General features: G+C 38.9%; 1 protein-coding gene across 2 annotated transcripts in view; it reads left to right on the top strand.

Moving 5' to 3' along the window:
- The window catches only part of TMEM131L (transmembrane 131 like), a 148552-nt gene that overhangs the window by 103498 nt on the left and 20725 nt on the right, over positions 1 to 24329 (top strand). For both annotated transcript variants that reach the window (XR_014142806.1, XM_081811756.1), the window contains exons 8-23: positions 4715 to 4792; positions 4986 to 5139; positions 6438 to 6496; positions 6813 to 6921; positions 8618 to 8711; positions 9207 to 9360; positions 10208 to 10378; positions 11706 to 11775; positions 12865 to 12982; positions 14072 to 14213; positions 15776 to 15885; positions 17104 to 17176; positions 19645 to 19772; positions 21883 to 22025; positions 23617 to 23803; positions 24011 to 24196. Coding sequence is in view for 1 of the 2 variants with exons in the window: in XM_081811756.1 (XP_081667882.1) it covers positions 4715 to 4792; positions 4986 to 5139; positions 6438 to 6496; positions 6813 to 6921; positions 8618 to 8711; positions 9207 to 9360; positions 10208 to 10378; positions 11706 to 11775; positions 12865 to 12982; positions 14072 to 14213; positions 15776 to 15885; positions 17104 to 17176; positions 19645 to 19772; positions 21883 to 22025; positions 23617 to 23803; positions 24011 to 24196 (1976 nt within the window). In the remaining variant the exon portion in view is untranslated. The remainder of the gene's footprint in view (positions 1 to 4714; positions 4793 to 4985; positions 5140 to 6437; positions 6497 to 6812; positions 6922 to 8617; positions 8712 to 9206; positions 9361 to 10207; positions 10379 to 11705; positions 11776 to 12864; positions 12983 to 14071; positions 14214 to 15775; positions 15886 to 17103; positions 17177 to 19644; positions 19773 to 21882; positions 22026 to 23616; positions 23804 to 24010; positions 24197 to 24329) is intronic.

Genomic DNA, 24329 nt, shown 5'->3' with positions numbered 1-24329 from the left:
TAACATTTAGCGTTCCAAATTGTGGAAGGGGAGAAAAGTAAGACCTAGTATTGGAATTTATCTATAATTCTTTTATATATTCCTTAACCATTCCTTAAATGCAAGGTTTCTGTGTGTGGTCATTACTATGAACGCCATGATTTCAAGGCCTCTGATAGTCACTATATTATAGATTCTCATATGCTTTTGTTAAGATGTTGGTTTATTCTTGTTAGGAGAAGTCCTCTAAGAGGGCAGGACTTGAAGTCTATCATTTTCTTCCCTCTTTACTTGTACACGATCCCCGCCCCCCCAAATCACACTCTGCCCGGGGCCTGCTGCACAAACACCAGTTTCTTAGCAAGAAGAGAACTAGGTGATTTCTTCTCTCTTAGATCCAGTTAACTAGAGCCATAACACAAAACCATGAGAATATAAGCTGTTACAAAAGGGGGTTTTTAACACTGCCATTTTCTGGACTATTATTGCATTATCTCCTGGTAGGGTTTTCTAATACGTGTTTCCATGGTGAAGAACTTTCCAGCTTTTAAATTTAGGAGAAGTAGACTTGGTCTGTTCTGATTTACTTAGAAAAAGTACTGACCTGTGTTAAAAGACCTGCAGATTTTTTTTTTCTGGTTTCCACTAGCCAACCTTAGGACCTTTGATAAGTCATTTAACCCCAACAAACCACATTTCCCCCCAGTTTCTACAAGAACCATATACCATATACTTTATGTGGTAATTACCAAGAAATTATTTTATTTTTTAGCTGTAAAATTCATGAACTAATTTGTTAAAGTGATTTGGGGGGTTTGAAAAGTAGAGAAGTACGTTTCCGTTTTCCTTTTATAATCTGCCCAGGCACACTCTTGGATAAGGGGATGTCCCACCGTCATAACAAATGTGTTCAGCTGGGTCCCTTTCAGAGAGAATTTAATCCGCGTGTGTGTGTGTGTGTGTGTGTGTGTGTGTGTGTGTGTTTGCCACAGGTGGCTCATGGTTTGGTTATAGTTTACTTTCTTAAGATTACAATAGTTTTGTTCTTTTGATAAAGACATGGACGTTTAAATTGCTCTTCTAGAAAAATTGACCTTCTTCAAGGACAGTTTGGAGGTGCTGGGACTCCCCCTTGTGGGACTCTGAAATGTTCTACAACAAATGAGAGTTTGGTAGTTTATTTTTGTTACGCTTCCAGCTAAGAGAGGAATCTTACTTAAAATGGTAAATTATAAATTCATCTAGAAACTTATCAAGAATGACCAAATACTGGGCTTTATATTATATCAGATCACTGTGCAAATTGGATTGTTTAATTGTGTCCAAAAATCATAATTTTGAACTTATAACATTTCAACATTTGAAGAAATATTTTAGGTAAGATAATTACCATGTGAGGTTAAGGCCTATAATTAAATTACTGTAAATTTTCAAAAAACATAACTATTATAAATGCGTATGTTGAAAATGTGTTGATATGGGTTTTTCTTTAAACTTTTTTTTTTTTTTGAAGTTTTAGGTCAGAAGTACATGTCAAATGACGGGTTCTGGTATATTCTTTTATTTTATAGCTATTGTTTATTATTTTTAGTTTCTTGCCTGTTTCAAGCTTGCCTTTTTCAAGCAAGCATCTGTGGCTGTGTGCCCACTTCTCTTCATTCACTAACTACATATTGAATTAAGTGGTAGACATTGTGGTAAAAGCATCAAACAAGGTGCTTACAATCTTCTGGGGAAGACAGACCTTGAACAGGTTGTTACATTATAATGAGGAGTGTTCAGGAAGGTCAGGGAAAAGGTGCGGTGGGTGTAAGTAATGGGCAGTTACCCCAGCTGTGATGTCAGGGAAATCCTTGGTGAAGGGGTTGTTTGAGCTGCACATGAAGGTTTAGTTAGGTAGAGGAAGGCTGGATATGGGAATGTGAGTTCACAGCAGAAGAATACATTCAGAGGTTGAAGGCAAAACAGAGCAGAAAGCAGACCAGTGAGGCTGGAGCATAAATAAGGAGGTAGAGACTGGGCAGGTGCCTGAGTTTTGAAGCTACAGTAAAGGATTTGGTCTTTGAAGGGTTTTGAGCAGATAATGGTGTCACCTGATTTGCACATTTGTAAACTCACTTTTGATGCATTGTGGAGACCAGAATGGAGAGGGCAGAGGTGGACACAGGGAGACTAGCCTACCTATCTCCTCCCTCCCTCTCCTCCTCCCTTCCACGAGGACAAGCGTCCCTGAACTTCTTCTGTAAAGGCCTAGAGAGTAAATTTTGGCTTTGCAGGCCATGCTGTCTCTGTTGCAAGTACTCATCTCTGCAGCTGTAGCATGAAAGCAGCCATAGACAATACACAAAAGAATGAACATAGCGGGGTTCCAATAAAACTTTATTTACAAACACAGGCAGTGGGCTGGATTTGGCCCATGGGCATAGTCTGCTGACCTCTGATCTCCAGGGTATTGGGAATGAAGAGAAGTGAATGGATTCAAGGGTACTGAGGAGGTAGGGTCAGTATAACTTGGTTATGGGTTTGTGTGAGAAGGGTAAGTGAGGAGGTGGAGTGAAGTTGGTTTGCAGGTTTCTGTCATAAATAACTGTATGAATAATGGTGCCACGACGACACGCACAGCAAGGGTAGCTGTCTTGGCGAGTGTGAGCATTCAGGAGGATGCCCGGCCATCGGTTGGACATAGGTGTGTGGAGAGGTCTGAGCTGGAGAGAGAAGTGCAGGCAGCTTCAGTGTGTCACAGAGCTTGCCTGGAGAGAGAGACTGAAGAGGGCAAAAGACAGAATCCGGAGTAACTCTAACATCTTGAGAGGAGAGGGGGAAGAGCCACAAAGGAGGCGCCAAAGAGGAAGGAGAAGAACCAAGAGAAGCACAAGTGGATAATGGGGTTAAACTGGCCAAAGACTTGGGCAAGATGAAAAGTGTCTATTGGATTGGGATATGAGGCGGTCATTTATAACTTTGGGTAAAGCAATTTCAGAGAGTAGTGGGCTTTTTTCTTTTTATGTCTTTGATGGTGGGACTCGTTTACAAAAAGACAAATTCAGAAATGCAGTCCTTCCTTAAGATTTTAGGTTCAGTTTACAAACGGTATTGTTCTGTTTAAGTCTAGCAGATACTAGCAATTACTTTTTAAAAGAGCTTTTGGTTAGTATTTGGTCCCATTTACAAGCTTGGCTAAACTCCTTAACTATCTTTACTGCATTTTATTTTTATTTTTATTTTTATTTTTTTTAAAGATTTTATTTATTTATTTGAGAGAGAGAGAATGAGATAAAGCATGAGAGGGGGGAGGATCAGAGGGAGAAGCAGACTCCCCGCTGAGCAGGGAGCCCGATGCGGGACTCGATCCCAGGACTCCAGGATCATGACCTGAGCCGAAGGCAGTTGCTTAACCAACTGAGCCACCCAGGCGCCCTCTTTACTGCATTTTAAAATGCATTATATTGGATTCCAGTATTGGTACTTTATTTTTTTATTTTTATTTTTCTTAGAATTTCTTTTTTTTTTTTTTAAGATTTTATTTATTTATTTGAGAGAGAGAGAGATAGAGAGAGGGAGAGCACGAGACAGGGGAGGGTCAGAGGGAGAAGCAGACTCCCCAGTGAGTAGGGAGCCCAATGGGGGACTCGATCCTGGGACTCCAGGATCATGACCTGAGCCGAAGGCAGTTGCTTAACTGACGGAGCCACCCAGGTGCCCCAATTTTGGTACTTTATTTGCTGAATGAAAATTGCAGTAGTTAAAAATGTGGTTTTTTAACATAATATACTTAGGTAATTCTTAATAAATCTAACAAATTAAACACCATTGTGGTGGCTCTACTTAATACTAAATCTTCCTGGAGTGAATAAATGCTTACCCACAATTAAGTCAGCCAAGGATTTGGGGAATGCCCCTTACTGTACTGAGATTTCCTGGTGTCCTGACTGTGGCTGCCAAGCCGAGTGCCTTTTTTTATTTTATAATCACTATGCCAGACACATCAGACTGAACAAAAAAGGAGCCCTCACAGTTTAGGTTGTTTGGATTTACATGCCTCACTACCTGACTGCTCTGTGCCTTCACTGTATGCAGCCCCCACCCTCCCACCCACACGGCTACATTCCTGGGTTGGGGTTTGCATTTCCTCCTCTTAAAGATATGCCACTTATCATCCCGTATGGCTGTTAAGATCTTTGAATTTGACGAAATTCTGCATTCTTTTCATTTACTTTGGTCTCTTCCGTCCATAGCTCTTTCACATATCAAAAATGATCATGATGGCCAGTGGAATTTTAGACCCCTCTGAGTGTTTTGTCACCACTTCTAACGTCATTCTACTAATGGAAGGCAGACATAAGAACAGTTAATTGGCTATTACTGGGTGAACCTACTTTGAAATGAAAGACTCCTATGTTGAAACAGAATGTTCAGAAAGTATAAGAAATGCCAAACTACAGTGTTCCTGTGTATATTTAGAACATATTTATCTCCTTACTGCCATAATAGGAATTTTCATGTTGCCCAAGGGAGAGTTTATGATTTCCATTAGAATGTAAGCTCAGTGACAGTTTTCTGTCTTACTCATGTTTATTTCCAGCTACCAGAATAATACCCATCATTTAGCAGATGCTCAAATATTTATTAAATGAATGAATGAATGAATGTCCTGAATAAATGATAGTTTACTACGAATATGAGATTGAACTTTTTGCCTCTTGTAAGTGTTTCCCCCCCTTTTTTCTTCTTTTAGGAAGAAACCACTAATACTAGCCTCTTGCAAGTGCAACTGGAATGCAGTTTACATAATAAAGTGTGTCAGCAATTAAAGGTATACTAAAAAATTCACTGTTTTTATCCTTCCTTTCCTGCCTCTTGGCTTGGAATCAAAAATAAAATGACATATTCTGCTTTCAGAAATACACATGTCCTTGCTTTTCTTTTCCTAAATTTGAAATCACCAAGTTTGGATGATTTTTTTTTTTTTTTGAGTTTTTCCTTTTTTTCCATCCCTCCAATCTCAGAGTTGTTATATGGAATCTGATGATGTTTTACGGCTACAAATGAGCATAATTGTGACCATGGAAAACTCCTCAAAAGAATTTGAAGAAAACACACAAGATTTGTTAGATCATCTTTCTATTATTTATGTAGCTACAGATAAATCTGGGACCTCAGGTAAGGTGGAATCTTTTAAAATTTTTATTATATATTTTGATTAACCTGCATCATCATTCTTACAGCATTTACTTGTAGATTCTATCATATACGCAATGCAAGACAAAGAGCCTTTGCTTTCATTATTAAAAGATTGAAACAGTAACTGGTTCTCAATCTGCAACTGCTAGTAAGACTGTATTATTTTGGAGTAAATTAAGTGGCAACTGCAAACCATTCTGAGTCACCTTGGGAATAATTTTTCTTGGCATTCTGGAGATAGTAAACAAGTTAAACAGGCACAAGAATCTAATATAAATATTCACAGAGTATTTTAAGTCTCCTGTTTCTTGTTCCATTGTTACTGATTTGCAGAAGCTCAGTTAAATCATGCTGATGTGTACTTTTAATAGTTGATTGGGTGCTGGTTGTTCCTGGATGCCTGGCAAGTGAGGATAGTGTGAATTTTAGTGTTCATTTCTATGAATTTTGTCTTTGAAAATGTGTGTCCCGTGTACCAGAAATTACCTAGTTCATCAGTTTAAGTTTCTAAGAACTTTGGTAGGCAACACATATTATATAGTCCATGACATTTATAACGTAGACATTTGCTATTATCCATTGGTTAGCAAGACTGTGCTGGTATATTTGTATATTATGTATATGTATATATATATATGTGTGTGTGTACTTGTATGTATATGTATACACATACACACATGCACACACACACATATAAACACATATATACGTATCTAGAGAAAGAATTGTTAGCAAAACATAATTTTATTTGGGAGTCTTAATTGTTGGTCAAGCCTCATTTACTTTCCATCTCAGAATGGCCAGGTAGACAACAATGTAGAGAAGACCCCTGTCCCATGGGGAGCACTTTTGGTGAAGGTTAAAAGGAAGGCTGTGCTTTGAGATCCCAGGGTTTTGTTTTTCCTCAAATATGATCATCTAAATAAGGAAATGAGGGACTGTCTAATCAACAGGAGGACATAGCTTTATTTAAAGCTGTCCAATTGGTTAGTTTCATCCACAGGAGTTATAGTATGGCCCTAAACTCAGAATTTCACCACTGGTAGTTCATCTTCATTTAGAGATCCTATATTGGTAGGTCAGTCTTTTTGTATGGATCTTTTTTCTTGTGACTTAAAATACCCAACAGAAAATAGTTCCCTGTTTCAATTGTAGTGTTGAAAAACGAGTCACATTTTCTATAGAAATGTGTAATATGGTATTTTAACTACTATATTAAGGTGTGAGAATGAGATGGCTCTTTGTTTTAATCTCATTGCTCTGATTTTTTTGGACAGATGATTCGGCAGTAAATATTTATATATTACATTCAGGAAACAGCCTTATTTGGATACAGGTAATTGTAAATGCTTACATAAAGTAAATTTTAAGCTGACAAGTGTGTGTTTAATTGCAGAGCATGAGGATTTTTCAGGAACAGATACAGAAACAGTTGTCTCAGTTCTCTTCTGCTTTAATTTATACCCATTTTCCCTTGCTTGAACCCGTATTAGGATGAAGGTTGTCAGCACCCCCTTCATATTGTTATAGAGACATATGCTGAGCAGTTACTTGTATGCCAGTCTGAGCCATTTAGTTCTTTTAACAGAGTTGATTCAAATTGGATAAACATTCACCCAGCTGAGGATAGTAATATGGAGTTTTTTTTGTAGGACGTACATCATTTCTCACAGAGAGATGCTCTGTCCCTGCAGTTTGAACCAGTCCTCCTACCTACTTCCACGACAAACTTTACAAAAATCGCCTCTTTCACTTGCAAAGGTATAGATTTTAAAAATATCGGAGATTGTCTTTTTATTTTCATTATCTAGTTATGACCATTCTTTCTATGAAATGACTTAGAACTACAGAGTAATAAGTAAGGTTTTCAGAAGTAAATGAATTTGATTATAATACTGCAGCCTTAATAGTTCTAAGAGAGAGAATCATGGAAAGAATAAGATTGTTGATGTCACTTTTATTCTGCCACATGTGTAGGAGTTTGCATTTAAAGCTTAACTGCCCCAGTTGTGTTTCTTGGTGCAGAATGCGATGCAGATCTAGTGAGTATAAACCCAGTCCTCACTTTGGGTTCTTATTTATTTATGGTAGAGTCCTGTAAAGAAATGCAGATGGTCTTAAACATACGAAAACATGCCCTGCCTCACTTATATTTCAAAAAATATTAATTAAAGCAGCAAGTGAGATATAATTTATTACTTAGATCAATAAAATGAAAACATTGTTAATATTCTGTGTTGGTAATGATTAGGGGGAAAAAACAGATATTTTTGACAAGAGTATAAACCAATGCAGGCTTCTTTGGAGGGAAAATTGACAATCTAAGAAAATTTAAAATGCACATAGATGCTCTTTGATCCTTCTACATCAAGGAACCATCTGCAGATATACTCATGTATGTATGCACAACTGTACCTACAGAAATGTACACTGTTGGTGACAGCAAAGCAGTGTCAACGTCCATCGATAGGAGGCTGGTGAATTGTGCGTGTCGTGTTTTTTAAGGGGGGTCTATGTACTTGTCTACGTACAGAACACTGGATGGATGCATAAGAATCTGCTAACAGTTGTTTCCTCTAAGATGAGTGGGAACTCAGGGGTGAATGGTAGACTTTATTTTCACATTTTTGTTAGTGTTTGAATATTTTTTTGGAGCCATATATGTAGCTTAAGAAAAAAAAAAAGACTTAGGGGAGCCTGGGTGGCTCAGTTGGGTAAGCATCTGCTTTCAGCTCAGGTCAAGCCCTGAGTCAGGCTCCCTGCTCAGCACAGAGTCTGCTTCTCCCTCTCCCTCTGCCCCTCCCTCGTTCACGCACACGCCCGCCCGCGTTCTCCTCTTTCTCTCTCAAGTAAATAAATAAAATCCACCCCCCCCCCAAAAAAAGACTTGAGTGTTAGTATCAGAGTTAAGAATTCAATACCAGTGTCTTAATATTACAACCTAGCTCAAGGAAAGCTTGAAAGTGTTGTTTTGATAATTCACAATGTTTTGGACTTCATTCCTACTTTCACTGTGAAGCTCCTTCTTGCTATTTTGGTTGTCTTCCTTTCTTGCTCATGTCTCCACATGCTTCACCCCACCCAGCTGAGCATCGTTTTTCACTTTTGTCATCCCTGGCGGAACTAAAGACTTTATTTATGGTGAATGCAGATCTTTGTAAAGAGAAGCCACAAAGCATTCACTCTCTCTCTCTCTCTCTTTTTTTTTCCCCCAAAAGAAGAAGTGAGAGGTTGGTTTAAAAAAGGGGTGGATGTAGGGGTGGGTGGCAGACACCGTGTTCTAGATGATTGGCAACAAGCCAGCAGAGAAAAAGATAGGAGTGTTTGAGAAAGGATTTTACCATTGATATCCAATGCACTGTTTTAATGGAGGCTGAAAAGCGAAGTAATTAGAAAGTTATAAATAAAACATAGATCTTGTTTTTGTTCACATTTATTTCTTTGTGTCTCAAAACAGCTACATCATGTGACAATGGGATTAAAGAGGACACGAAGAAAATAAAAAACACTTCAACACTAAAAGCATGTCTCTCCTCTCCTGTGGTTCAAGGGTAGGGTAATGATTCCACTTTCCCTTAATCGTATGTTCGTTTGTTTTCATCTCGCAATGATTTAAAAATATTACTGATAAGATGTGTATGATTCTCTCTCTCAGGACTTGCCTTCCATACATTAACACAGCTAACAAGCAGTGGGAGGGCTGACGGCAGACCAGGGGAGAGGAAACGGGATGGTTCAGTTAGCGGTGCAGGTCCTGGGCCAGGGAGCCGAGCTGGGTGTGGGAAAAGGAAGAGGACGTGGCTTTGGGTCCTGGCTTTGCCCTGGCGGCTTCCGTGAGTTGGCCTGGTCCCTTCCCCTCTGGCCTTCAGATGCTCCCCTTGTGGGCATGAAGGTTGAAGAAGGCACTCTCGAAGCTTGTTTCCTAGCACTACTAACCTTCATTCTTTGACGTTTTATGATGCTCCTGTTTTTGCGCTCAGAGGCACGGTGAGTGCTGACAGTTGTCTCAGGCTCCAGGCTGATGGCGTGATGTCCTGTGTTCACAGGTATTTTAGAATGGACTCCTCTGCAGCCCAGTTTCACATAGAGACTCACGAGAACACGTCAGGAGTTTGGTCAATGTGGTACCTCAACCATTTCGACCGTGGCATTGTATTAAAGGATGTGTTTGTTTCCAAGGAAACCAAGCACATTTTAAAGGTACGTATGGTATTTTTATCCAAAGGTTTTAGCCTATTTTAAGCTTTATTTAAGGTCAGATGCTATGAAATTAATATTTATAAAATTTCATTTTTACTTCTGATTTTTAAAGCAAGTATTTTTCTTTCAATGTTTTCAGAGTTACTTCTGGGATCTCTTTATTTTTTTTAACTGTTGTTCAAGGAGTTAAAAGGGACCAAGATATATTCTTAAATGATATTTGCTCTTACCATTGTTCAAAAAGATTACAGTGTATAATTTATACTAAAAAGACTGTATTTATTAAAAGTAAGCCTAATTAATGACAAAATAGACTTTTTCAAAATACTACCCCATGAAAATTTCAAGATTATTTTTGTGAAATTTAAAAGCAGTAGCATACACAACATTTAAAACCTGTTATTTATATAAAAATATTTCGATCTTTGACCTGGAAATAAGTGAGTAAAATTATATTTTTAAAAGTACAGAAGACCTTTAGTATCATACTTTATAATGGTCTTTTTTTTTTCTTTTTTCTTTTTATTATGTTATGTTAATCACCATACATTACATCATTAGTTTTTGATGTAGTGTTCCATGATTCATTGTTTGTGCATAACACCCAGTGCTCCATTCAGTACATGCCCTCTTTAATACCCATCACCAGGCTAACCCATCCCCCCACCCCCCTCCCCTCTAGAACCCTTGGGGGTTTTTTTTGTTTTTTTTTTATGTTATGTGAATCACCATACATGGAACACTACATCAAAAACTAATGATGTAATGTATGGTGACTAACTTTATAATGGTCTTAATCCTAATTAGTGTTAGGAAAAGTAATTTCTCTTGCTTTTTTTCTTTTTAGATTCTGAATTTCACTGGCCCTTTATTTCTACCTCCAGGCTGTTGGAATATATTTTCTTTGAAACTTGCTGTTAAAGACATTGCCATAAACCTATTCACCAATGTATTTTTGACTACAAACATAGGTGCCATTTTTGCAATACCTCTACAGATTTACTCAGCCCCAACCAAGGTATTATTTACAACACTATGTGTTATAATTTTCATAATAATTACTGTTTGTTAACTTACAGTGCTTGGGTTTTATTGGCAGAGTTAAGCTTAGAGTTCTTGAAGACTAGCTAAGAAATTTGAAAGATATTACCAGGCCAATCTTATATGGTCAGTTGTTTAGATATGGAACTCTTTATTTGGAAAGAGTTTCTATTTTTCATAAAGTAATTTGAGGTTCTGGAATAAAATAATACAAATAGATTAATCTCATTTTCATTTGTTTCCAAAATTTGAAGAGCAAGGAATATATGCTTGCTATAGAAAACACAGTTGAGCTTTTGGTGCATACTAGCAATGAATTCAAGTAAACTAGACGGTCAAATGCTTTAGTTAGGCCTCGGGTAAGTGACTCTCAGTTGCTTGTATCCTTGCATTTCTCTAGTGAGCCAAATCTAAAACCTGAAAGGGTTATCAATTAAAATGCTTTCTAAAATCTGGGTAAGCCGTATTTAATTTAGATCTTATCTTAAACATGTCTCATTTTTTTCTTAATGTTTATTTATTTTCATTTGGTTACTGTTATTGCTTCTTTTTAATCCAAGCTCTTCTGTATAACGCTGGGTTCTAATTTTTCACTATGAGACATTCATGCAACCATCTTTATGATTTTTCTCACTTACTAGCGTTGGTGTTTCAAAGATAGAAATGCCTCATGCTTAGCTATAGGCTTAAAGGTAGGACCTCTAAAATTAAACTACACAAGATGCAAGGTTAATTCCATTCATCTGTATTTTGAGCAGGGGAGATTTCTTAGAAATCTCCTTTTTCCGATCAAGAGTTGCATTTTAAGAAGAGCTGCTTGTGGGAGGGAGGAGGCAGGTTTCACATATATGTGGAAGTAGGAAGTAGCAAGTCTGTGCTTTCCCAACATGTAGGAAGTGGAACATCAGTTTACATGTCCCAAGTGGCTTAGGAGTTACTATAGATTGGTATACTGTTTTTCAGAAGATTAGAGTACAGTTTAAAAAACAAAAAGCCTATCAGGAGTGTCCTGAGATTAACCTCTAATTCAGAAGGCAGCTTTGTGTCTTTGGGGCCCAAGGATTGTCCCTATGGGCATTGAAGATTGTGCAAAATCCCCTGCCGTGATCCTGTCTGTGAGAGACAGTTCAGAGCGCTCATTCAAGGAGAAGGAAAGCTAAGAATTCACTTTCTTGTTGTTTGGCTTCTGGTTAAAGAGAAATTCACTGAGGTGGAGGCCATTGTCTGCTTCGCATTTGAGTGCATTAGGATTTTTATGTTTAGTGTTGTGTTTTAAGTTATTCATATATTACTTTTCAATCTAGGAAGGGAGTCTGGGTTTTGAAGTGATAGCACATTGTGGCATGCATTATTTCATGGGAAAATCAAAAACAGGTAAGTATTTTACCCTTAGGCTTTCTATAGAACTCTAGTTTGGTGTTGGGTGGGAAGTAGTGAGGAAAAAATAGCATTTGTAGATGGAATAATTAATACTGTAAACAATTGTGTCATATTTTATTCTTAAAGAGCATGATCATTCACAGAATGACTTGAAATTGTTAAGAATCCTCCAAAAACACCCAAGGTACTTGTGTTAATAATGTCCCCTTGAACTTTTTGTAAGGGATTTTTTTCCAAACACATCATTTGATGGTCACAGCAGCCTTGTGTCCAGGAAAAATTGGAAGGTTCTGGTTCTTTTATAAAAGGGCTGACTACAAGTTAGTAAAAATAACCTGGAATTGCATTTGAAGACTTTAGTTATAGGAACATAAACATCTTACAGGGGGTGCTAGTTGTGGTGTGAGATTGAAATACATGGTGTTGATATAGAAGCTCTTTCTAGTCCTTCTCCTGCCTTCTGATTTATTAAAATATTTAATGTAAGGAGACTGTTACAGTACAGTACAAGATGTCTTTGGGGAGATTCCGACTTTCTCATCCTGGTATGCTCTTTAGCACAGATCAGACAGAACGGATAAGTAGAGAGGGCGAGGTGAACAGGAGGCCAGTTTGTAATTATAAACATGCACCTTCTCCAGGCCCAGCCCCTGGTCTGTGCCCTTCTTTAGGAGGACTGCTGTTTGTCTATCAGCACTGATCATAATCACTGAAAGACTTGGATGATGACGAGCTCTGTTTACAGGGAAGCAGTTTAGCCTGTTAGCTTGAAAGCTGTTAAAAATGTTCCAAGAATAATTTTAACTTGTTTCAGGCTGTATTCATGAGCCATGTGTCTTTTATGTTATTATTACCTTTACATAATTCGGTTTAGTTTTGTTTTATACATGTTTGTTTTATTTGATATGTCATTTGCCATTGGGTTAGAGGGACTCCTAGTAAAGTACAGTCAGAGGAAAAGGGGGGGATGTTGATTCGCTTGGCAGTCCTCTCAGTTTGAGAAGTTTGACAGCCTGTGGCTTTCTTTCCTAACTGAATTGCATTTTCTCTACGTCTAAATATTACATCTGGTCTAACTTGTAGAAAATCCTAATTGGGAAGGGAGTCTTTCTCTGGATCGGTCTACCTGGGACGTGGATTCAGAACTTGCCAATAAATTGTATGAAAGATGGAAGAAATTTAAAACTGGTGACGGCTGCAAGTATGTCTTCTGTGTTCATCTTTGCTTGTCTCTTTTCTTCAGCACCGGCTCAGAGAGGGGGAACACTACTACGTAGTACTTTATTGAATTTGCACGACTGAGTTTTTAAGAATTAGTATTTCTCTTGGGCCTTTTATTTTGACAAATTTCCAACCTCAGAAACATTGAAAGTATAGTACAGTGAATACTCAAATATTCCTCATAAATCCAGGATCCATTCAAGGATCATGCATTGCATTTGGTTGTCATGTTTTCTTAATTTTCTTTAGACGTGTATCCCTGCCCCCCCTTTCTTCATCTTTCATAATGCTGACACTTTAGAGAGTCTTAGCCGTTTGTCTTATAGAACCTTCAGCGCTGTGGGTTTCAAGTTTACGTTTGCTTTAAACATTTTTGGGAAGAGTGCTGACTACTTGGTTGGTATTATGTCCTTACCATTGCATCACCTCGGAAGGGACATATATGTCAATTTGTCCCATTGTTGGTGTTGCTAAGTTGAATCATTTGACTCTCCCCATTGTATGTGTAACAGATCTCTCTCTGTTATAGATGGATTTTTCCTTTAATAAGTAATTAATAAATAATATGTGCTATGATAATTTGAGATCATATAAATTTCCTGTTCTCTAAGAGCATGTCACCCCATGATCTTAGCATCCATTGATAGTTCTTGCCTGGATTGGTTAGTTGTTAGATTGATGGCTGCAAAAATGGTGATGTTTATAATTATTTTGTTTATTCTACATTCTTTTTGAGCATCCCTGTGGATTCTTTGTTCATTACCACCACTTACCACCATTATTATTTTTGATGCTAAATTGTCCCAGATTTGACTGATGAGAGCCCCTTCAGGCTAGCTTTTTGGTAGCCTCAAATGTTCTTACCATTCATTCTTTGAGCACTTCCTTGCTTTCTAGTAAGACAGGATGTTTCAGGATCATCTTGTACTTTCTCTTCCCCAGACTCAGAATAAGCCATATTTTTCCCCAAGATCCCTTGTTCCTTTTAGTGGGATTGATATTTAGTGATTTCATTTTTTTAAATGTCAAAATGATTTTTCAAAGTAATTTTTCTTTATGAATTCCACAGGAGGACTGTTTTAGGAATGACGCGGTTTGGTCGCTTGAAGAAATCCAAGGAGTCGGAATCCTTTGTTTTCTTTCTGCCTCGTTTGATTGCAGAGCCCAGCCTGGTGTTGAACTTCAGCGCAACCGCCCTGAGGAGCAGCGTGGTAAGGGTCGCATGTCTCCTTGTCAGCGACGCCCCAGCTCTCAGGTTCTTGAGTTACCAGGGTCTTTCCACCTTGAGAATACTGTTTCAGAACCAAACATAATTTAAGTTCATTTTTAAGGGACACACATAGGCTGTTTAGTGCGTTTTGTAGGGAAGTGTCAGAGGAACACAATGAGTAAAACTCAAATGCATGAAACAAATACATTTTCTGAAGCTTGTTTTCGATTCAAAATCTATCTGCCAGGAAAGTGTTCAGCTATGAACAACAGAGCAAATCTTTTTTTTTTAAGACTTTATTTTTATTTTTACATAAGATTTTATTTATGTGTCAGAGAGAGAGAGCACAAGCGGGGGGGGGGGGTGGCAGGCAGAGGGAGGGGGGGAGAAGCAGGCTTCCCACCGAGCAGGGAGCCTGATGCGGGACTCGATCCCAGGACCCTGGGATCATGACCTGAGCCGAAGGCAGACGCTTAACCGCCTGAGCCACCCAGGCGTCCCTATTTTTTTTTTTTTTTTTAAGTAATTTCTACACTCAACATGGGGCTCGAACTTACAACCCCGAGGTCAAGAGTCACAAGGCTCTACACTGAGAAAACCTTGAGTGACACAGGCTTACGTAGGAGGTAGCTTGTTTCATGTGAGAAGCTCAAAGGGGAGAAGTCCAAAGTGGTTGTAGCAGCAGTGTGATGGCATCAGGCCAGGCTCTGTCCGCCTGCTACTCTCTGTCCTTAGTGTGCCCACTTGTGTGTGCTTCCCTTGAGGAGCTCGGGAGGCCCGGAGAAAGGCAAAGACAGCGAAGGGACACCAGCAGGCTTCCATGTGTGTCTCCAGTCTGACTGCCAAAGAGCTGCCTGCGTCACGTGTGGTCTGGGTGATAATTTACCCTTCGTGAGGCGCTCACTGGGTTTCTTAGGGGTGGCATATGAAGACTCTCCAACAGATGTTCATTTTGAAATGATTTCAACTTAAAAGTTTCAAGAATAGTACCAAGAACTCCCAGTCACGCTTCACAGAGAGTCACGGTTTTCCACGTTTGCCACATTTGCTTTATCATTGCTTCTCTCTCTTTCTCTGCGCACACACCACACACATTTTTATGGGCCATTTGAGAGTGTCAGACGCTATGCCCCTCTTGTCTCTACTTCAGTGTGATTTTCCTAAGGACAGGAGCGTCTTCCCACATGTCAGAGTATAATTATCACAATCGGAAAATGTGACATTAATCAGCATAATGCAGTCTATATTCAGATTTTTCCAGTTACCCCACTGACATACTTTATGGTAGGCTTCCCCCCCACCCCGCCCCCCTGGTTCAGGATCCAGTTCAGGATCTTGAATTGCATGATTGCATCTTTTTTTGTCACCTGAGCCTTTCCTTGCCTTTCCTAGCAGAGACATGGTTGAAGAAGACAGGCTCTTTATTTTCTAGAGTGTCCCTCGATTTGATTTGCACGATGTTTCCTCATGATTAGATTCAGGTTACGAATTTTTTGCAGGATTATTTCAGGGGGCAACGCCATGTCCTGCTCCAGGTTTTGATTTGCCTTTCCCCGTATCTAGGTGAAGTACTTTGTGGTGAAGAACCCTTCCTCCTGGCCAGTCTCCATGCAGCTCCTGCCTCTCTCCTTGTACCCCAAGCCTGAAGCTGCAGTGCGCCTGCTGCATAAATGGTAAAGTGCCCGGTTGAGGACTTTCTGACAGGGTTTGGGAACTATTGTTACGACTCAGAATTATTCTAAGTCCTTCACATTTTTCACCCGGAACCTGTATGCGGGTGTACACAGTATTAACCCTGGTACCTGGACACCCAGCTCCCTGGGGCATATACCTTGATGGAAATTGCCACTTCCCTTTGCTGTGTGGCATCTTTAGTGTTACCGTGTCAAGGCTACTTCCCGGCAGAATATTGTTTTCTTTGGCCGGGGAATCTCTAGGACTGTGATTTTCCCACATACACTCTAAAATTTAGAATCTAAATCGCAATGATCTCTGGGCGACACAAGAAAGTGAGTTTAGTGTTTTAGTACGTTTTAACTGAGTGTTAGAAAAGATGATCATTCTTTTAGTTCATGTCTAAAAGATGTTAGATGTTCATGTTACATCTTATTTTTACAAAGCAATCGCAGTTTCACTTAGAACGTTCTCTCCCTTGGCTTCGTAGAACCTACTCTGATCCCAGGGTTTCTCAGCTTCAGTGCTACTGATATTTTGGACAAGATGATTTTATGTTTGGGGGGGAGGGGCTGTTCTGTGTTTTGGAGGATGTTTAGCAGCATCCCAGGCTTCTACTCAAGAGGTGCCAGTAGGATCTTCCCAAAAATGTCTCCAGGTATTGCCAGATGTCCACTGGGAGATAAAATTGTCCTTGGTTGAGAGTCACTTCCTGTCAGGTTCTATATGGACCATTTGGAGGAAAAAAAATGCTTCATATTTAGAACTTTTTTTTTTTTAAAGATTTTATTTATTTATTTGACAAAGAGAGACACAGTGAGAGAGGGAACACAAGCAGGGGGAGTGGGAGAGGGAGAAGCAGGCTTCCCGCCAAGCAGGGAGCCTGATGCGGGGCTCGATCCCAGGACCTTGGGATCATGACCTGAGCCGAAGGCAGATGCTTAACGACTGAGCCACCCAGGCGCCCCCATATTTAGAACTTTTGTTACCATATGCTTCTTTACATTCTGTGCTACCAAAGTCATTCATTCAACAATATTTATTGAGCACTTATAATATGCCAGGGAGAGTGTAGGGGCCTGGGACACGCTAGTGACAGGATGGGGTGAATTGTGTATGCAAATACATGTACTCACATAATAGGTATATGTGCACACATATTAGTCTCTCTTTATTGGCAATCTGAATGTTATTTCAAACATTTTTTTTCTTTATAGGTTTGGCACCGATATGCAGATGATTAATTTCACAACTGGTGAATTCCAGCTCACCCAAGCTTGCCCTTACCTGGTAGGATGTCCTTTCTAAATAGAAAGAGAATGCTAACAAACTATACACATAGCATATGGGCTCTACTGATTTATGTTTCGAGCGTCTTTTCATAATATATGTGGCTTTCTTATTTTTATATTCTAGACATTAAGCACACATAGCAGATTTTTCCAATTAACGAATGCAGCAGGAGCTGTACGGTTCATGTTAGCCTGTAAATCATTTTAATTTGATAGTTTGGATTCATGTGAGTGAAGAAATAACAACTGAATCAGGGCTATGTAGAAAACCATAAAACTTGAGACCCCAGAATTTACAATTCTCTTTTAGATTCCCCATCCAGTTTTTTTTAGGGCTGCATAAGGTAAAAAATACACTTAAAAAAAAAAATCTTCTCCTACCAAATTGGCTTCATGTTTTGAGCAAGTTACCCAGTTTCTGTGATGTTCACCTCATCTGTAAAAAAGGATTTCTCTGAAATTCTTAAGCCTCTGGGCACTCATGAGGTCTTGCACAAATACTTAGGGAGGAGGAATAAACATGTCATGTGGTGAGGATGTTGTCTGGGCACTTGGCAGCCTTGTTTCTTAGTTTCCACTCAGTAGTTCTGTGGTTCTTTGTACGGAGCCGAGTGTTTTCCTTACAAGTATCCTATGTGTGAGATCAAGTCAGACACGGAGCATCTGTTAAATGAGTACAAACACACATGCAAGCACACATAGGCACACAACTATATTTCTAATACACACATATTTAAATGCCTTGGGTATTTTCTTCTTTCTTGGCACTTATCCCTCTGAAGATATGCTGTTGGCTCTAGGTGAACTTGAATAGCAGAAAGAGGGAAACCAGATAACCTCCAACTAAGAGTTAAAACTCATCAAAACAAGTTTTTAAGTGGATTTAACAGAGACTTACAATAGGAAACACATTACAGCAAGTGTTCCTTTCTCTTTGTAAGCGGTCTAGGCAGCTGCGTGGTCTTGTTTTTGTTAGTGAGCCTGCTGTACTCATTCCCTCTCATTCTCCTTTCCACCGAGCAGCCTCCCAGGGCTGTTGGGAGGTAAATTAGTCCAAAATACTAAGAGATCTTTTGCTCCCGTGGTTGAACCATATATAATTTGGAATTCCAGAAATAATGCCAAATTCCTTTTATATATAAATGTTCTGTTCAAATTTGAACAAATGGTGCAACTCACTTGGAAAAAATTTTTCATCTGTGATCGAAGGTTTCCCCCAAGGAGAGTACACCTTTTGCCATCAAGAATGGTATCAGTGCCTTTGAGACACTTAAAAGTTTAACTCAAAATTCTTATTAGAACTCTGTCATGTAAAGATAGCACACATTTTTTTGATGTTGGTTTGCTTTTAGAAACGTAATTCCTCTAGTGAAGAGTAGGGGGAATTGGACAGTCAGGTTTCCAAACCCAGGCTCATAACATGGGCTTGCTGCGTGACCCCGAGCAGATTCCTTAACCTCTCTATAGCCTCCTCTCTCTCACTTACAGTAATGTTGGAAGATTCAGTAAGGTTTATACAATGCTCAGCATCTTATAGACCTTAACTATATTCCTGTGCCTGGCATATAAGAACTATTTAATAAAGGGTGTTTTTATTATTAGAGTTTTAATACTAAAAATCAGCTTTTTCTTCAATATTTATATTAGATATATGTAAAGCAGGGTTTCTCCCCTCATGAAGTTTATAATTCTAATGAACATGAAACAAGTACCATCCCTGTTTCTTCTTCCAGATAGCATGGGGACATGTCAGCAACAGTTGCAGAATAAAACAAATTTAAAAATGAAGAACGCAGAAAAGAGAATTATTACCATGCAAATTATATGATTATAGCGCTAAGAAATTAATAAATTGTTTTTAGTGAAAAGGATCTGGAAAAAGCAGTGGAAAGAGGAAAAATAATGAAGACCTCAATCTTGAGTACTAAATGTAGAACACAAGATTTAGTCAGAGTTAGAAATCTTGGGGAAGGTCAAGGAGGACATGAATAGAGCTCTTTCTCGTGAGTGCAGAGACTAAATGTAATAAAGATGGTTTCTGTATAAACCGAAGCTCAATATGAAAGAAATTTAAGGTTGTCCAGCAGTGGAGGGGTGTTTGGTCAGCTCCCCATAGCATTCAAGCAGAGGCTGTTTGGTCTGTTTTCTGAGGGATGTTTTCTAGTCAGAGCATCTTGGCAGAGAAGGCTGCTTCTGGCCGCAATTCCCCTCTGAGCCAGGAAGCAAATCCCCTTGCCAGCCTCCATGGCAGGTTGTCCTGCAGCCTCTGCCTACACTTCTCAGCTGTGGGTCGGGAGCTGTTGGTTGGTGTGAGCTCTCAGGGTAAACAGGTTCAGCAGGTCGATGAGGGTAGTCACATCTGGATGTTAAAAGAAGAGCAATCATGGTTATACTCTAAAATGCATGTAATGAAGACGGAAGCTTGCTTAACAGGATTCCATTTAATTGCACTTATTAAATTTGCAGGGCATGCATTCTGAGGAGTCCGGGTTTGGCATCCTCCACTTACATTTGCAGCCTCTGGAGATGAAAAGGGTCGGTGTGGTTTTCACGCCAGCTGACTACGGGAAGGTTACGTCACTCATACTACTCCGGTAGGTGTGTCCCCATCACGGAGCCCGTTTCTTTCCCTCTGACTCATCCATCCAAGTCTCTTTCTCTCAAGGATACGTACTCTCTTTAGCCAAGAGCTGACATTGATCTCTCAGTCAGGCCGGTAGGGATGAGGCCGTGTTGCAAGGTAGGCAGAGGAAAGGATCCCTGAGGCTCCCTGCTTACACCCCTGGGGCCTCTGGCCTTGTAAGGTAGGGGCCGTGTGTGTCCTTCTCTCCAACAGCCACAATGTATTTTGCTCAGCATCCCATCTGTTGCTGTCTCCAAGGGCAGAACACACAGACACACACACACACACACACACACACACACACACACACACACACTTCTCTGACCTTAGCTTAGAGAAGTAATTGAAACACTGCTGTGTACGTTTTCATTCTGCAGTGTTTGGATTTCCTCCACTCTCATAGCTGCCTTGCTTTTGGAATTCTCTGTAGCCCCAGAGGACAATGGACTAAGGATTATTGAGCCCATTGGCTTTTTAAAATTTCTTTTTCTTTCTTTTAAATGACAGTGGTTGCTAACTGATTTAAACACCTAATGTTTTTCATTATTAAATCCTTTTCATCTTTAGGTAGTCTTTATTGAGAGTCTTCTTTCAAAAATTTACAGTAAATACAGATGTTTGTTGAAGCTCTCTGCATTGGTGAGAAGTCTAATTTTTAATAAATGACATTTTAGTTCTTTTTAAAGCCTTTCTAATATCAGATCAGCTGGCAAAGACTTTCTTATTCTGGACTTCCTTTAATATATCATATGAGTTTTTTCTTCTACAAGTGAATGCCCTGAAAAAGGAAAATGTACTAAAGTTTTTAAAAGAGTGTGTTCTATTAAGCATTTTAACTAAGACTTCTCATGCCCTGCAATGTCTTTCATCTTAAATCCATTCTTCATTAAAGAACTAAGGTTCTGGGAAGTGCAGAGATGAACTTTACCTCATCCCAGGTTAAACTCTCCTGGCTTCGAAAAGTCTAAATTATTTATAGTACTTAATTTATTTTTGATGTTTCTGTATTGATAGTATTTTTCTGTAGACAATAACATAACTTAAAGGTTTTTAAATGGTTAAAGATTCTTAATCCTTTAGATAAAGATATAAAGATACTGGTGTATTTTGCATAATTAGGCATGAATTCCTTCTCCACTTCTACAGTATTTGCATTAATGAGGACTGGCTTTCACTCTAGTCTGCATCATTTAAACTTCTGTCCATTTAACTTTTTATGTCCTAGCAATCATGGTTTCAGTTACTGAAAAGGCAAAAGCTAGTCTGAATTTGTATTTGATGACTAAGAACTTGAGTAGATATAGGTTATTTGTGGGATGACATTATAAATCTTTGGTTCAATAGAAATAATAAGATTCTATTTCTGGAATTATCCCTAAGGCAGAATTTCCTACAGTCACGATTACTATGAAAACTCCTTAATTCACCCTGTAAGCAATTTTTGTCAATTAGCCTAAATTTGTTAATATTTCTCTGGGTCCCCAGTTTATCTTTTCAGTTTGTTTTTTTGTTTGTTTGTTTGTTTGTTTCCTCTTGGAGGTCTGATCACCACCCTGGTGGCTGGTTATTAGAAAAACATGGCTTTGGGGCGCCTGGGTGGCTCAGTTGGTTAGGCGACTGCCTTCGGCTCAGGTCATGATCCTGGAGTCCCGGGATCGAGTCCCATATCGGGCTCCTTGCTTAGCGGGGGGTCTGCTTCTCCCTCTGACCCTCCCCCCTCTCATGTGCTCTCTCTCTCATTCTCTCTGTCTCAAATAAATAAATAAAATCTTTAAAAAAAAAAAAGAAAAACATGGCTTTGCATTCTCCGGCCAAGGCAGGAGAGTGATGAGGAACATTCCCTTGTTCTTGCTGTAGTCAGCCTCAGCCTGCCTGGGCTCTTCTGAGCCCATGGGCAGCTTCCGTTGCCCGTGGACACCCTCTAATTCCATGAGATGGCCGGAGGTGCCACGCTATTTAAATTGATTTTCTCTTTCACAACGTTACCCTGTTCTTGCCAATTAGGAATGTTTAGGTCCAAGTGCACTGTGTCTTGTGACTCTGTTGTAATGCCTTTGCATTTGTATGGGTTGCCCCACTAGGAATAACTTGACAGTCATTGACATGATTGCCGTGGAAGGGTTTGGAGCCAGAGAGTTACTGAAAGTGGGCGGAAGGCTTCCTGGCGCAGGAGGTTCACTCCGATTCAAGGTGCCTGAGTCCACGCTGATGGACTGCCGACGACGTGAGTTCACATACCTGGCCCTCGGACAGCGAAGGCTTGGTGCGAAAGCCAAGGGCAAAAGGATTCCATAAGAGGATTCTTTTTAAAATTGACAGTAAATTCATGGCATTGATGCAAATAACTAAATCAGGCAAACATCTGAGCATATATGATAGGCTAGTACTGCTTAGAAAAATAGCCTTAGATATTTAACCCAACTTAAATGATACCTATTTAAAAAGTATAATTGCTAAATTATCAGTATAGTGATGGATATTTAAGATAAATAGTATGAAGATGTCACTTTGGTTATCAGCTATATCTTCATAAAAAAATCACACCAAAATGATGAATGGCGAGAAGAGTAAAGGTCTGCTAACCGGTAGAACTTTATGCAGTAATGGAAATGCTCTATATCTGTGTCACCCAGGAAAGCAGACACTAACCACATGTGGTTAATGAGCAGTTAAAAATATAGCTGATGTGAGTTTTTAAATTTACTTAATTTTAATTTTAGCCATGTATGTCTAGTGGCTACTGTATTAGACATTGCAGATTTTAGAAACTTACCTAAATGTTGCATTAGAAATTTCCAAATTGTGCATATATGTAACTCAAATGCTTCTAAATTATTTATATGAGTTTCAAGAACTTCCTCAGGAACTAAAACAAAAATCAAACAATAGATGTAAAAGGTTTTTGGTAAATTCCTTGTTTTCCTATTAATATTTTGTATTTCTGGAATACACTGAAAGCATTTTAGTGTAACACTGTGCTCCTATGGCAAAAGCTGGTTGGTGATAGTATTGGATAGTTTGTAGCAATATCTAATGCCTGATTGGAATTTCTTTTTTAAGAAAACTATGCTGAGCATTGAGTTTGAAAAGATTTACTGACCATTTGTGTTCAAAATTCATCAGGGTATTCACTTTTCCATTCATTCATTCATTCAGTAACTTAGAGTTGACCTTGACAGATGAAATTAGGGAAAATTATAAAAACTACAGAACTACATAAAATTTTAGTCTTTATATGGGAAAGATTGTGGGTTATAAATTTATAGGAATAATTTAAAGTTGTGGTAATTCTTTTTTAAACTCCCCATATAAAATGTGCTCTCATTTTTTTGCAGAGACTTAGCGACTTACTTCCTCTGAATGTAGTGGGTGTTTAAACTGTGTTTCTAGAAGCACAGACTCTTGCTTTTAACTAGGCCCTGTTCAGTGTGAGGATCCCAGGAGCAAAGTGTGCATGGTGTCTAGGGGTACCCAAAGTACTTGGCTTCTGAGAAGAATAAACTTCTAACCTTAATTTTTAATAAGTAAAAGAACAGAAGAGATTCTGATTACTTTTGGTACCTAGGAAGGTCATATAACTTAAGAAAAATCTTGACTAATTAAGTTTTTTTATTGTATTCTGGTAGTATAAGAAAATCTATGACTGTTCTAGAAATTAGATAGAAGTTGTACTTTGGGCTTATACTGCATTTTTTTTTCACATTTTGGTAATATAGGTCATGGTTTATTGATTCAGTAAATGTTGATTCAATAAATGACTCTGAATAAATTTTGCAGTTCATACATACTAAATATCACTTTTTATCCTCACTTAGAACTGAAAGACAGCAAGCAAATTTTATCTATTACAAAGAACTTTAAAGTTGAGAATATTGGACCACTTCCTATAACTGTGACATCTTTGAAAATTAATGGGTATAATTGCCAAGGTTATGGATTCGAAGTGCTAGATTGTCATCAATTTTCCCTGGCCCCAAACACATCCCGGGATATCAGCATCGTGTAAGCATTGGGTTTTACTCCCTTAGGTTTTGTGGTGCATTTAATAATGTGGGGAAGAAAACCTTTTTTGCATTGGTAAGACATGTTAAGTTGTTTTTATATAAACATATATTGTAAGTAAGAAATATGGCTGCTATCGTGATTATTTTGTTTTGTGCCTAAAATGAAAACGATTCAAGTTCATAAAGACGAACCTTCTGTTATCAGGTTTACTCCAGACTTTACCTCTTCCTGGGTCATTCGAGAGCTGACTCTTGTAACTGCAGCAGACCTGGAGTTTCGCTTCACTCTCAATGTGACCCTCCCCCATCACCTGTTGCCTTTGTGTGCAGACGTGGTTCCAGGACCCAGCTGGGAGGAGTCGTTTTGGAGGCTTACAGTCTTCTTTGTCAGGTATGCTACCACCTTCAGGAGAGTTGCATGAAAATGTGTTTTGCCTGCGTGTAAAAAGCATCTGAATCGTCAAAAAGCATATTCAGAGTGTATGAATTGAATGGAATTTACATTGCTTTGTGAACCTCAACAT

This window comes from Leptonychotes weddellii, chromosome 2 (genome assembly GCF_054177405.1).
Source record: "Leptonychotes weddellii isolate Sample4059 chromosome 2, ASM5417740v2, whole genome shotgun sequence".
In the NCBI taxonomy this organism is placed as follows: domain Eukaryota; kingdom Metazoa; phylum Chordata; class Mammalia; order Carnivora; family Phocidae; genus Leptonychotes; species Leptonychotes weddellii.
This window is presented reverse-complemented; position numbering and strand designations above follow the sequence as displayed.